This window comes from Sylvia atricapilla, chromosome 7, assembly GCF_009819655.1.
Source record: "Sylvia atricapilla isolate bSylAtr1 chromosome 7, bSylAtr1.pri, whole genome shotgun sequence".
NCBI lineage: Eukaryota > Metazoa > Chordata > Aves > Passeriformes > Sylviidae > Sylvia > Sylvia atricapilla.
The window spans coordinates 2,050,567-2,065,184 of record NC_089146.1 but is presented as its reverse complement, the minus strand read 5'-3'; the positions used below and the strand labels follow the sequence as shown (position 1 = coordinate 2,065,184).

Sequence of the window (14,618 nt, the reverse complement as noted above, 5' to 3'; positions counted from 1 at the left end):
CCCAGTGGCTTGAGGGGACACACAATCCTGGGAGGCCTCCAGCCCTGGCCCAAGGCTGTTTACCTGGTGCTGAGGAGAAACGGCACTCTCCTCAAAAAAATCCATAGTGGAGGCATGAATCATGGTTGGAGTTGGTGTGGTGTCAGTATTTGCAAGGCCTTGAGTCATTCTGCTGTGACTGTTTGTGATGGCCATGCCCTCATTCATTTCCATGACAACAGCCTTTGCCCTGTGATCATTCACTGCCATGTTAAATTTTTCTGAGCGCACAGTCAAATTTGTGCGGACACCAGGCTCTGCTGGGAACTTGGTCAGCCTGGAGTTAAGCTTGGCTGTGCCCTCAGGTGCAGTGGTGCTGGTCTTTCGATGTCGAATGCGGATGAATTTTGTGAACATCTGCAGGAGAACAAAGTCAGGGATGTTCCATGGAATCCTCCAAGCGTGGTGCTCGGCTGAGCAGTGACAGCAGGCCCAGCCCAGGCGGGGATGGCTGCAGGTACCTTCAGTGTCCTGCGGAAAAGGCCACGGGCAGGCTTCTGCTCTTGTGTGCGGTCTGTGGCTGCATCTGGCAAAGAGCGAGAGCAGCCAGAGCTGAGGGGCTGTGGGAGATGCCGGAGAACATGGCCCAGCCCTGCACTCCCCAGGCTGGGACAGCCCCAGGATGCCCCAGGGGATGCAGCAAGGGCACTGCGAGGTTCAGCCCCAGCCCCTCTTCTGTCCTGTCCCCGGGCATGTCCACAGCAGGTGGGAAAGGATGGGGCCAAGCTGGCTACAGCCAGCAGCCCTGTGTCCCAGTTCTGCCACTCACCGTCCTCCAGTGGCTGGAACTGCTCTGGCTCTTCAGGCTGTTGTGCTCCAGGGTCTTCCTTCTTTTTCCCCCTGAAGACTTTGAAGAGGCCAAGGAATCTGCCGGCCATGCCACAGGGTGGCGTTGAGGGTGCCTTCTAGAGAGATGACTCAGAAGAGCTCTGACTCAACAAGTTCTTGAAGACACCTGCAAAAGAGAAGCCTCAGGTAGGCCACAGGTCACCAAGTCCTGTGGTCTGCCCTCGACATCACCTGTAGGAATAATGCCTCAGAAAAGCTCCGGATCAGACAGGAACGAGTGTGCTGTGGGGGGGGCTCCTCACGACACCGCTCTATCCTGTCCTGTCCCGTCGCGTGCTCCAGGCACTGTGGTGTGGCTGTGTCATCGCCAGCTCCTATGTCACCACGTGTCACAAAGGGTCCTTGGACCCCCTGTGCCGTTCCATGCCATGGTGACTATGCTGCTGCACCGTGTCACAAAGGGCCCTTAGACACAGCACCACCAACCCTGGGGCTGCTCCCAGCCCAGCCAAAGTGGCCCAGGTTGGAAGGAATCCCTCGCCCCAAGTGTCTAAGACGGCCCTGGGACAGGATCTTTTGGAACGGCTCACACCATGGGCAAACGCTGCCCTGCTCTGCGGGCTCAGGGCAGCAGAAGGAGCCCCCAGGGCTGCCGACACAGCCGCAGCAGGAAGGGCACGGGGCCTTGCACAGAAGCTGGCACGGCCTCCTTGGGACACGTCCCACCTGGTGGCCACCCTAAAACTGTGGGTGTGACACAGACAAGGAATGTGTGGGCCAGGGCACGAGTGCTGCTCTGACCCCTGGGGCCAGGGGAACACTGAAAACTGCAGCTGTGGCAGAGTCCCCACTGATGCAAATTTGCCACCCCCACATGTGGTTGGGCAACACTAGTGTCGATCTCCTGCAGAGACAGTGTTAAGTTTCCTAATGTTCTTTTGCCTGTTCTTCTTGCTTTCTGGAAAAATTAACATCAGTCCAGCCTCTGATATTCTACACTCTAGTTCTGTGTGTCTGGCTGTGGCAGCTCATGTCTAAACACAATTGCATCCCTGTTGAGCATGGTAATGGATGGCCACAAAGAGGGAGGTCCCCATCAAGGCAGACACATGGGCAAGTGCAGAGGACAGGGCTAACTCTGGGAGGAGAAGCTGTTCTCTGTCTCTGATGATGGTGCCAGCACCCTGAAGAAGTAGCCAAGACAAGTGCTGGAAGCAGACATGTCCTGCCCTGTTCTGCTGTGTGATGGACCTGGGACAGACTTCTTGCCACAGGTCCATCAGATTCGATCCACAAACAACAGAGGGCCATGCATTGGTAGGCGATGGCCTCCAGCAAGAGCAAAGCAGGATCTTCTAGGACTAAAGCCTGAGGCTGTGAACTGGGCCGTCTTCTCAGCAGACACAAAAGGGCTTCCCTCGACCTCTGAACCTCAGCCACATGAGTCTCTACTTTTATTCAGCATCTGCTACTTCTTCAGCACTGCTTACCCATCAGATCAAGGCTGAACCTATTCACTGTAGTGATTTGCCACAGAAATAGCATTAAGTATTAAATACCTGGAAGTAATAAATATTTATGCAGCCAACTAATTTTTAAAAAGTATAAATACTAAAGGTGCCAGTTATTTCCAGGTATTAACTCTCTTAAGGTCAAGGCAGGCTGAGTACTTCATTTGCCTTGTGTCTTGGTTTGGGAAGAGAGGTATCTGCCAGGGAAAGCTGGAGTTTCCCTTGGAATGGAGAATGTAAACTACCAGGCCCCCCTTCCCCTTTTTTTTTTCCTAATTATAAATTTGCAGTTAAAAGCCTTTAGACAAAAGATTTTGGAAATAGAAATAGCAGGTCTTTACTAGTATGTATAACAAAGCAAACAAAACAAACAAACAAACAAACAAAAAAAAAACAAAAACAAAAAACCAACAAAAACCAAAACCAACTACAGCATTGATAACAGAAACAGTACCAAATACCTTGAGGGCTTTGCTTTGCAAAAACCCAGGGCAGTTTGGTCTCGGTGCCTTTGTAGGATCCTCAGAGCACCAAGCTGGAAACAGTAGAAGAGTCCTGGGCTGGTAGCTGGACTGGCAGGGTGTCGGTCCGGCAGGGCAGGGAGATGCAGAGTCACGCTGTAGCAAGAGGAGTGGTGCTGACCAAACCACGACAGCAGGGCAGGGCTGGCCCAGCTCTCAAAGGGCGGCAGAGAAGCTCAGAATTCCAGGGCGAGCAGATGATGGTACATTTCCCAGGACTGGACTCCTCCAGAGAAAGTGAACTCTTCCAGCCGCGAGAAGCAACCCAGCCGTTCTCTCTCCCCAAATTCCGAAAAACAGAGTGCCAAGCTGCCTCAAGCTCTGTCCTTTACCTGCCTCAAAATTCACGTTATGTCTCCCTCCAAGCTTTGACCACCCCTTTGTTTTTTGTTAAATAGTCTTAAGTATTGAGACTTAATCTCCTTGGTAACTTACGAGGAAAAAAATCTTGAGAGTAAAAGGGAACAAACCTAACCCCCAACACCTTGTATCAGGTGCAGTGCCAGGCTCAAAGTGCAACGCGCATAACTTGGAATCCGGTAAAATGTTTGAACTAAATACAGTTCCCTTTGTTTTGCTGCAGGTGTGACTTATGGAGTGACTTACTTTGTGTGGTACTTAAGTCCCAGATGTTACTTCATAAACTCAGTCTAAACACAGATCCCAATTAGCATAGGAAAGCACAGTGTCATCATCATCCTCTCACTTTGTAAAGCTCAGGATAGCCCTCAGAGCTGGTATTTGCCACCTGGCACAGGCTCAATGCTGCTTAAAAAGACAAAGCAATAAAACGTATTTCATACCTCAAATATCTATCAGATCTCAAACAGCTGAGACAAGACTATGTCCTTCCTTGTGGATTAGAGGCCAAATCTGGATCTCGGTGCAGTCACTGATCTACCGGTCTTGTCTCATCATGTGAATTCCCATTGCAGATTTTCACACTAACATCAGTTTTGAGAGGCTTTAAAGACAAGGTAAGATGCTGGTCACGATTTAGCACAGTTTGTTTCTTTCATTTATCCTTGTGTAACAAAAGGCTCACATCGCAAACCAAATTGGATTCCTACTGCTAAACAACCTCCCTTCCTTCAGTCTTGTATTTTGATTACATGAGAACACATTCAACAGAGAGGTATCCACATTTCCTGCTTTGGAATCGATTTGGAACATCTTGATTGCTAAAGCTTAACCTGTTCTCTGACATTGTTTACATCCAGTTGTGTCACATGGCCTGGGCATTCCAAACCCGAGGTTCTTTGTGGTGAAGGCACAGAAGAATCTGACATTTAATAGCCCTAAATTCAGGAAACCAAGGATGTACATTACTTCCCTTTGCTCAACACAAGTAGTTAAAAATAAAGTTACAAACTTCTGAACTCAATTCACATGATCCAAGAACATAAAACATTTGGAAATCTGCTTCCCATCACAAAACAGCAACTCATTTGCCTTCACATGGTCTGTTGAGGGTCAATTACAAAAAATTGCTCGACACTAAACAGAAAAGCTTGTCTTTTGGGTTTGTTTGGGATATTTTGCCAAGCCTGATGTTTGCCAAAAAAGTTTGCCAACTTTTTTGCCAAGCCTGCCAGCCCAGACACTCCTTTCTAGGAGAAGAACACACTAACGTGCTCTCTGGGTGACGGTCCAGCCAACTCCTGCAGGGGGTAGGACACAGGGAGAACCAACCACTCACCCAAGAACTTCTTCCAAATGTCCCTACTGTGTTACACAGGTCTTCTTGTACATATCCCAGGCTGAAACACAGACTTACAGTGACATCCAAACTGCCCTCCTGCAATGCCTGCTGAGACTTTTTTTGTCCATGTACATTCTGCTTTAATTTTCTTCACTGCATTACTGGCAACTCCGATGAGATACTGGAAAGTCCATTGGGATCTGTTATTAAAGCCCACAGGTTTCCACGTGCATCTTCAGCAGGGAGGGATACTCAGCTCTTCTGCTTCCCATTCAGTTTCTCCTGGTTTTCTTCAGTTTCCAAGATTTTAATCACCTTGGAACTCAGGTAGCTTTCCCTACAGAGACTGGAGCTGTGGGTAAATGAGCACTGCTGACTCATATAGGAGAAGATAATAAAATGCCAAGAAACAATGTTCCATTACATGTGGGATGCAGATAAAATGGAAAACTGAAACTGAAATTGAGTTCCTTTTTTCCAAATCCTTCATGAACCTCTGTTCCCAACTGAATCATAATGGTTTCTTAACTCAAAGGCCCTCCCACACTCAGCACTGTACTTGGGAGAACTCCAAAATCCACACCAATTGCTTCAATTAAAACAGCAAATAAAAGCACAAAAATACTTTCTCTTTGTGGAGCTGAAAGCATAGGGTTAGTGAGGCCAGGTAAGGATTCAAATGCCTGACTATATCACTTTAGGAAATATTTCGCCCAATGTTTCCCAAGATAGGCCTCTGGATAGGGAAGCACAAAGCTGCTCATTTGAAGACAGGTATCTGTGAACCAAAAACCAGGAAAAGGGCAATGAGGATGAAATCCATGTGAAATAGCTTGGATTCCAAAGCAGCACATGGCAGAAAGCGGCTGGGAATTGAGGGCAAGTTAGGAGTTAATGTCTCACCCAAAGCTAAAAGACAGCTTAAATTTTACAGCAGACCATACATCATGAAGTTATCGACTTGTACTTACTGTATTTGACACAGACTGATGCTAGATTTGAGACAGACAGACTGCCAATGTCCACATTGCTCCTCTCCTATTACTCTTAATTGAGTACATAATAATCCTTTGATTATGTCTAAATTTCATTTCTTCAGGCAGGGTTGTGTGCTACGTGCAAGTGCAGACATGCACAATACAAACACAGAAAGGAAATTTGCACTCAGCTGTTCAAACACTTTACACCAAGGAATGTTTTAAGACATCTGAAGGGTACCAGTGGTTTTTTTTTAATACAATTGCTGCACACGAAGCTGTCGAGGCATAAAACATTGCAGTAATCCTTAACTAGCCCTATCCAAATTAGGCCAGTAAGAATTAATTTTAAAAACTCACCAAACCAGACCTCTATTCTGCAGAAAATTTAAATAAAAGTCAAGTGCACAAGGTCAGTGTAAACATGTTCTTTAATATCACTGAAGACAAATTGAGCAATCCAAGTCTTAGGTGGATTTCAAATAAATAATCATTTTGAGAAAGTGTTTACATATCAAGGGAGCTCTCAAGGCAGCAGAGCAGTTTTCAATTCCTCCCTGCTCACACCCCCTCACCAATAGAATGTACAGTAGGCAGTGCACACTGGAAAAACAATCACAATACAAGGGCACACTTGCCAGCTTCCATGGAACCTCTAGATAGGATTTTAGAAAGGGGGGGAGAAGTGAATGGAGACATGCACTGCCCTTTAAAGCATCACTCTTTCTCCACAGCCTTTTCACCAACATGACACAAATGGCAAGAGAACTGATGTTTCCTTCCCAAATCCACTCTCGGCTCAAAGATTAACAGAGTGCTGCTCTGACAGAATTATTCTTCAAAACTACACTGCAGCACAATGCATCACCCCCCTCCCAGCTGGGCTCTGCTCCTACTCTAACCTTGAAATTCCTCTCCCATCATGGCAAAAGTAAGCCAGAAAGCTTAAAGGCAGACCCTGGCCCAGGGTACTGAAATGGAGCAAGATGTGACAGGTGTCAGGATGTAGGGTTACCCAGGAAAATATCTGGTGTTGTATGTCACTCAAATAAAACCTTCCAAAAGTCAAAAATATTCCTCGAGGCCTAGACTTGTCTTTGTTAAACAAGTATTCTGCGGTAAAAATGTGCCTGATGTGAAATTTCTCACATCAGAACAAGATTTAACAATCCAGAAAGAACAAGAAAAAAGAATCAATTATAAATATGCCACAAAAAGAGTTACTGCAAAATTGTTTTCTTTCACTTTCATCAAAATATTTTCTCTCTGTACATACAGGCTGGGCAGTCTTCCACTCTCCGTCCTCTAGTTCAACATGCAATAGATCTGTCATAAGCACTGCAGTACTCACCAGAGAATTATTTCTTCTCCATTTCTAACACACCTGAAAAAGGTTCTGCTTTGAGTCAATTTAAAAAAATGTACTATGTAATACTGCTGTGTATGCTGTGTACCTACTGAATAAATATTGCAGGAGTTAAAGGATTGTTTCACTGCTAGCTGGGCTTTGGCAAAACAGGAGTGGGGCTGACATACACTGGATACTTCACACTTTTGAGTGGGGAACGCTGCAACATTCAACAGATAAGGAATAAAATAAATCTTAGATCTAAAACTGTCAGTACAGAGGATTCCCAAGTTGTTCTAAACACAGGAGCAGGATGATCAGTTTTCCAGGAAAGCCACATAGTCAGTCAATCTGGCCAACTGCTGTTCATTGGGAATTGGTGGGACTGGAGCAGGTTCTATAAAGATAAAACAAATGGAACATGAATGAAATTTAGAAAGCAAATCCATCAGCAGTACCATCCATCATAACAGTAAGGTAGAAAATATTAAATGTATCTGACTTTCAACAGCCGGCTGGGGGCAGATCTTAACTGCATCTCCTCCCCACACAGCTCCAGCTGACAATTCTTGTTATCTGCACCGTTCAGTAGTCCAAGAGTTACTAACCACAAAAACAGCTGCAACAAGTCCCACTTGTCAGCAGCCTCCAGAATTTCTTTGCACACATTGGAGTCTGAGCAATGAGAGCTGACAGTATCCTGAGAAAAAAGCTCCTGGAGCTCTCTGGTTGCTCCTTTCCTTGCAAACAGCTATTCTGAACACTCTGAACAAACAGATATAATGGGTGATCAGACCAACAGAACACACAGGAGCTCTGCTATGCAAGTGGGAACCTCAGGAATCTCAGGCCCTGCTTAAAACACGAGGGAGTGAGAAGACAGAGGGAGAAGCACATTTACATAGCACCTGATTGGGGTGGGCTGTTGTCTTTTATTTTGGAGGGCCCAGTGAGAGCAGTCACTTCTCTAGGAGTCAATTCCCACTCAGTGGTGCTGGTGATACTAAGTTTAGCTAAATCCATTATATGTAAACAAAAATACCTGATGAAGGAATAAATCTGTTAAAGGAAGCTTGCAGCACACCTGGAGAAAAACATACGAAATTAGCCCAGTGGAACAGTTTTAAACAGTTCTATGCAACAAAATGTGGATCAAAAGCAAATTAAAAATTCAACTTGTTTATTCATCACACTTGACTCCATAACTAAAAAAGCAGAATACCCAAGGCTTAGCTGCTTCAAAAGAGCCTCTTTCTTCTGCCTGAATAGTAGTTCTTGCACACACTTTTGGAAAAAACACACATGTAAGTAATTTCCATTTTTTAAGCTCTGCATATTTTTCAACCAGTTCATAAAAACCCCACCTGATCATATGGAAAACCTCAGGGCTCTGGTTGACTTTCTGCCCCTTAGGGGTAAATTTCAACACCTGGGCTCTGAACACCCTAAAACTCTGCCCATACAAACAGTGTCATTTCTTAGTCCAACAGATCTTGCCCTTTTGGATATGCTGTGATTTGGCTCCTTCTGCCAGAGCTGCACAGAGCAGTTTAAGAGCAGCTCTTTCATACTGTTTTTATAGCTCAACATTTATTTCTGCCTCAGCCAGCCACAGATACAGCTTTAGAAGAAAAAAAAAAAAAAAAAAAAAAAAAAAAAAAAAAAAAAAAAGCCAAGTATTTCTGCAGGCCAAGCTTTGCAGGAACAGACATTCTGTTAATAACAACATGAAAGTGAAGAAAAGAAGAGAAAGCTTAAATTTTAAAAGCAAAGGAAATTATATCAACAACTGGAGCTCCTCAAAACACAACGATTCACTAAATCTCTGCCTAAAGAAGTTCTAATTCTCTTGAAGGGAAAAAATAAAACTCAGGTTTAAGATGGTCTATTTTTCACTCATCTTTATTAGGTTAAGACATGTCATTTGAGGTCATCCAATTTATGTTCCACAGAGGCAGAGCCAGAGGAAGAGGAGGAGAGGGAGCAATCCCAGCACATCCTGTCTGCTTTTGTTTAAACAAGTTCATGTGAAGGATGTAGCTTAATCCAAACTACTTTTAAGTTCAAACCCACCACTTTGTACTTCCTCACATTTTATACAAGCCCCGTGTTCATAAGCAGCATGAGTGTCCAAAAAGCATCTAACAGAATCCTGTGCAAAGCTGTAATTAAAAACTTAACACCTAATTCCTGAAAAATGCTGAATGTTTCTTGAAGTAACAGCTCCACCTACCTGGCTTTTTAGGCATCACCATGCGAGTTGCAAAGTCTGCTTGCCAGCCCTGTTCTAGTACACCTGGAAAGGCATTTGGGCATTTGTAAGATACAGACGGGGAGAATTAACAATGATAATTAATGGCAAATAATTTCTAAAAAAAAATCAAACCATTATCCAGAACCAAGATTTTTTTTTTCTCTAATCAGCACCCAATCACTTAACAGCTTCAGAATTTATAGATACATTGTTATTACTCATCACTTAGAGCTCTCGGAGTATAAAATCAGTATAAAAATTACTCAGAGAATAATGCCAAGTACCTTTCACAGCTTCTTCCACAGGAAGGCCAACAAAGGCTGCAAAATCATCTGCAACTATTGATGTGTAAGCCTGGGAAACCAGTCCAAAAGCTCGTCTCCTGGTTGCATCTAGAGAGAGGAACACAGGACACAAGAGACTCATCTCCAGATCTGGGAAATCTGACAGCATTCCTCAATTCCATCACCTTTGGAAAAATCACTGCCAGCCTTCAAGTGAGCAGGAGTTCCCCCTCCCCTCTCACAGTTCACAGTCAGCAGCAAGAGACAACGAGTTGTTTTCTGCCAGGACAAATCCCCTCAGAGCCCACACTGAACCTCCAAATGCAGCCTGCAGCATCCTGGGCTCTACCACCAGCACATAAAACACTTTAGGGAACTCTGTATCTGATGGCATTCTCTGTTTACAATATGCCAGCAATTAGTTAATAATTAATGGCCCCTAAAAAGCAGTTGTTCCTCAAGCTACTGAGAATTGGTTATTGCAAAGCACCTCTTTTCAGCAGTCTGCACTGCCCTCTAGGAGCAAGAATTTGCGTGTTACCATTTCACAGGCTAGAACACATTTCACAGAAAAACCTTCCTGTAAGTCCTACAAGGTTCTGAAATGCCAAGCCAAGTTCACTGAATGTCTGGCTAGAAGTCTGATGAAACTGGGTAATTAGTGGTTTGTTTTGCTCTTACAGAACAAACCATGTGGTTTATGAAATTCCAGTGTCAAAGAATATACAGAAACAAAATTCTACTAAAAGAAATTTGTTTCTACAAGATTTTGTAATGAGCTTTTTATTTACACCCAACACCTTGTAGTAAAACCTGCAAAAACTTGGCAACAGTTTTCCTGGCCACTTATGATTTTTCACAATCAACAGTTTATCTGTCTGTGCGGGAGCAGACATAAATAATTTCAGGCAATTCCCTGCTCCCCACACAAGCTCAGCTTGTACCTCTGAGTGCTTCCATGATTGGCTGGATCGTCTCAGACCACTGATGTGCACTGATTGCTGTGTAGATTCCCGGGAAGTCCCTCTGCCAGATCCTTTGTCCCACTGACCAAACTGCACCAAGCTCAGCATTTGCCTGTGGGGACAAAAAAAAAACCCAAACACCAGTGTTAATCCAGAAGAAAATCCTCTACACTGACCATATGTATAAACCCATTTCCACCCCCAGCTTTGCAGAGAACACGGCTGGGCAACAAAACCAGCAGATTTCCTGAGTAAAATCTGGCCCAGTACTCACAGATTTGATAGCAGGAGGGATTCTTTTCCAGAGATAACGTGCGTTATTCCTAAAAACAAAAGACAAAAGCACTTTTCAGTCACTAAATGAGACACCACCAGGTTTGCCCAGATGCTTTACTGAACACCCTCAGGGCTTTAAAAGATTCTTCCTAGGAAGGAATATTGGATACTGAAGCGGGAAAACAGAGCTGCTCTCCAGCAGACAACACTGTCGCAACACAACAAACAGTTCATTAATTGCCTCATTTAGCACCAGTCTGGGAAAGCAATTTCTCCCTAAAAACCCCAAGTTTAGTGCATCAAGTACACACAGGGACATGGAATAACCCTCCAGACCAAATTCCCAGAATGTCTGCTTCCTGCAGATCCAGCTCCTCCAAGCCAACAGTATTCCTCATTTTTAACATGGATGGTCCAGAGTTATCCTGCTGGAATTTAAACACAAGGAACAGCCTTGAATCCAACCCAAAACAAATGCAGCCCTGAACAGCTACAAAACAAAGCACTGAAATGTTTAACACTTCACAAGAGGAGACAGTTTCACTACTTAAGGACCTTTATTCCTAAATTTCCCCACAGTTCAAAAAGGTGGGGACGAGCAAGGAGAACAGTTTTCCTGTCAGACCAAGGGGTGAAAGAGATTACTCCCAGGATTATTATTATTATTATCATCATCGTCAGGACTATTATTATTATTGTTGTTGTTGTTATTATTGTAAATACAGCATTTTTATTAAACACACAGCCCATTCCCAACACGCTGGTGACAAACCACTTACATGTCATTGTGCAACAGGTACAGAGCCAGCAGCTGGCCATAAACCAGGGGTGTGGCAATTCCTCCAGGGGCCTGAAAACAAACACAGATTCTTGAGTTACAGATTTAGAAGAGGGGTGTGACATAGAACGCAGCAGGAAGCCAAGTTTGGTGTAAACTGAACACTCCAAAACGACTGATTTTTGTCTTCTTTTCCCCTCGCATCACAGAATAGGCCTGTGCAATTTTCTGGGGGGAATAAAGGAAGGCTACATCTTCCATTAATCTCTTCTTATGCTCATGAGAGTGGCAGCTGTTGAAAGTGAAATTAAATCACCTCGACTTGGTCTGCCTTCAGCTGAACTTCAGCTCAGGCCACTCCACCACAGCAAAGCTTCTCTGTCCCTCCCAAAAATCCCAGGCTAAGCCTCAGCTCCTGCCACACTTCCACAGAGCTCACAAATCTCACAAGGAGGAAACAAACGAGTGATTATAAAACCCTGCAAAATTTCTGAAAGCCTGCAATAACCTGCAAGCTAAAAAGACTTCAAATAAGGCTTCAGGCCTTTTATCAAGGAACAACAGAACGGAAAACAGCATGAAGGGAGGTTCCAGTGAAAGCTGCCACAATAAAACTCGATCTAAGGGTAATCCTCCAAGCCTGGTTCAGGATTCCACTTCCCTGAGCAATATTTTCCTTTTCTCAGCCATGAGAAGAACGGAAACACACAATCTACCCTTCTCTGAGACGACGTGAATAAATTATACTTATTTATCCGCAGGCTGCGAGTTTCTAAAGGGCTCTCTGGCGAGCCCAAGGGACGAGCTCAAACACTGAACCCTCCCCCACTCACACACAGGCCCACGCACCCTCCCCGCCTCACGGGGGCACACGCAGACCCCTACGCCCCGCGGCACCTCCAGCTCCTGCGTCTCGCACTGCTCCAGGAGCCGCCTGAAGCTAACGGAGCTCTCGGCCATCACCGCCACCGGCATTTTCCCCTCACGGCGCCGCCCGCCCACATCAGGCGCCCGCGCTCTGACGTCACTTCCGCCGCCAGACGTCCCCACCCCAGCATCTTCCGCCATCCTCTTTGTGATCCTGGAGGACCGGGGGCGTGACCAATCCTCTGGGTATGGGCAATGCCGGGGCGTGACCAATGCCGGGGCGTGGCCAAGGCCCGTGAGGGGCTGGGGCGTGACCAAGACCGGGGGCGTGGCCAAGGCCCGTGAGGGGCTGGGGGCGTGACCAATGCCAGGGGCGTGGCCAAGGCCCGTGAGGGGCTGGGGGCGTGGCCAAGATCGGCGGCGTGGCCCAGGCCCGTGAGGGGCTGGGGGCGTGGCCAAGACCGGGGGCGTGGCCAAGGCCCGTGAGGGCTGGGGGCGTGACCAATGCCGGGGCGTGGCCAAGGCCCGTGAGGGACTGGGGGCGTGGCCAAGACCGGGGGCGTGGCCAAGGCCCGTGAGGGACTGGGGCGTGACCAAGACCGGGGGCGTGGCCAAGGCCCGTGAGGGACTGGGGGCGTGACCAATGCCAGGGGCGTGGCCAAGGCCCGTGAGGGACTGGGGGCGTGACCAATGCCAGGGGCGTGGCCAAGGCCCGTGAGGGACTGGGGGCATGACCAATGCCAGGGGCGTGGCCAAGGCCCGTGAGGGGCTGGGGGCGTGGCCAAGATCGGGGGCGTGGCCTAGGCCCGTGAGGGGCTGGGGGCGTGGCCAAGACCGGGGGCGTGGCCAAGGCCCGTGAGGGACTGGGGGCGTGGCCAATGCCAGGGGCGTGGCCAAGGCCCGTGAGGGCTGGGGGCGGCCGGGGCTGTTTCAGGCCGGGGATGGTTAAAGCCCTTTTAAATTTATTTTCTGTGTAGTAAGCCAAGTTTCCGCGCTATAAAAAGAGCTGCGCGTGCTTGGCGTGCAATACGGCGATCCACGTTAGGTTTTCTCTCCGTATTTGTCGCGTGTTACGGAGTGCGTGGGACGGGCGCCCTCCATCCCTTATTGCACATTACACGTACATGAGGGATATTCTCAAGGCGTAGGAAGTGCTTTTCCAGCTCTGTGCCTGTTTCTGGTGGGTTTTAAAAGTAGTTTTACCCAGTTTAGCTACTTTGTTCCCTACGAAATCCCCTGCTGGCAGAGAAAACAGCACTGCTGGAGACGGGTCATACGATCATGGAATATCCTGAGCTGACCCACAAGGATCATCAAGCTCGACCCCTGGACCTGTGCAGGCACCCCAACAATCCCACCCTGTGCCTGAGAGCATTGTCCATGCATTCCTTGAGCTCTAGCAACCTCAGGAATGTGACCATTCCACAGGGAACCTGTTCAGAGCTTACCCTTTTCCCAGCATCCAGCCCAAACCTCCCCAGACACAATTCCAATATATATACCCAGTAAATTTTCAATATATGCACAAGAAACTATCTGTATCTATGCTTCTATCCTATAAAAGAGCTCACAATACACTAAACCAGCATTTAACAGCACAAGTGCTGTTTCAGAGGTGTGGAACCACCCCTTGGCTGCGGCCTTTCCGTGGCTCTCCATCCCCAGTGATTGTCCCATCCCATCTCCTGGTCCCATCCAGCACCAGGACCCCTAGCCCTGCCCACCTTTCCCCAGATTTAGGCTCAGTGACCCTATTTATGGCTTGGAGTGGGGTTGGATATGTTTGCAGCCCAGTTTGAGGCATGGGAAGTGATGGGAAATGGCAAGATTGTCTCCAAATCTGTGTAATTACTGGGGACAGAGATGTAAATTCATATTTTAGAGTAAAATCAACCTGAGGGGCTCATTTTCTGCAAAACTTTGCTATCTGATACAATGGAATTGCTTTACACCATCATCTTCTGCCCCATATTAATTGAAAAAAGCCTGATCCCACCATTTTCCATCCCCAGCACCGCCCTAAAAATCATTCCCCAAACCATTTATTCTTCATGCGGGAATTTTCGCAAGCCGTGCTCAAGAGCTGCACCACCTTGGTGCAAAATTCCTGTGTTCTCCACAATCTTGGAGTGAAAAAAAGGAAGTGGCATAAATCCTGATCCCTTTGCCATGGAGTCCCTGTGCCCGGGAGAGGTTTGGCTGTGGAAAAGCAAAACTAACGTGTGTTTGTGTTCGTTTTGGGATTCGCCCGAGGCACATTCCTCCTTGGAGGAGGGCTCCAGGCGATGGCACTGCTGCTCCGCCGGC

The 14,618-nt window shown here is 46.8% G+C and overlaps 2 protein-coding genes across 2 annotated transcripts in view; both read right to left on the bottom strand.

Moving 5' to 3' along the window:
• LOC136363795 (uncharacterized) overlaps positions 1 to 917 on the bottom strand; it is a 26,866-nt gene extending 25,949 nt beyond the window's left edge. Inside the window, exons 1-3 of the mRNA XM_066323275.1 lie at positions 809 to 917; positions 501 to 565; positions 64 to 396 (exon numbers count right to left, since the gene is read on the bottom strand). Of these exons, the coding sequence (XP_066179372.1) occupies positions 64 to 396; positions 501 to 565; positions 809 to 917 (507 nt within the window). The remainder of the gene's footprint in view (positions 1 to 63; positions 397 to 500; positions 566 to 808) is intronic.
• A 5,035-nt stretch (positions 918 to 5,952) lies between these two features.
• Positions 5,953 to 12,471, bottom strand: COPS8 (COP9 signalosome subunit 8). Its single transcript, XM_066322385.1, has 8 exons — positions 12,342 to 12,471; positions 11,446 to 11,516; positions 10,665 to 10,713; positions 10,370 to 10,502; positions 9,426 to 9,533; positions 9,121 to 9,183; positions 7,930 to 7,971; positions 5,953 to 7,284 (listed from the first exon to the last, which is right to left on the bottom strand). Exons 1-8 carry the CDS (start codon positions 12,417 to 12,419, stop codon positions 7,205 to 7,207), a joined length of 624 nt encoding a protein of 207 aa, XP_066178482.1. The 5' UTR covers positions 12,420 to 12,471; the 3' UTR covers positions 5,953 to 7,204.
• Positions 12,472 to 14,618: the final 2,147 nt, after the last annotated feature.

Coding starts and splice junctions, on each gene's coding strand:
- COPS8 (XM_066322385.1), bottom strand. CDS start 12,419: ATGCCGGTGGCGGTGATGGCCGAGAGCTCCGTTAGCTTCAGGCGGCTC. Junction 10,503..10,664: donor TCCCTCCTGCTATCAAATCT/GTGAGTACTGGG, acceptor TTGTCCCCACAG/GCAAATGCTGAGCTTGGTGC. Junction 7,972..9,120: donor GGTGATGCCTAAAAAGCCAG/GTAGGTGGAGCT, acceptor GTTTTTCTCCAG/GTGTGCTGCAAGCTTCCTTT.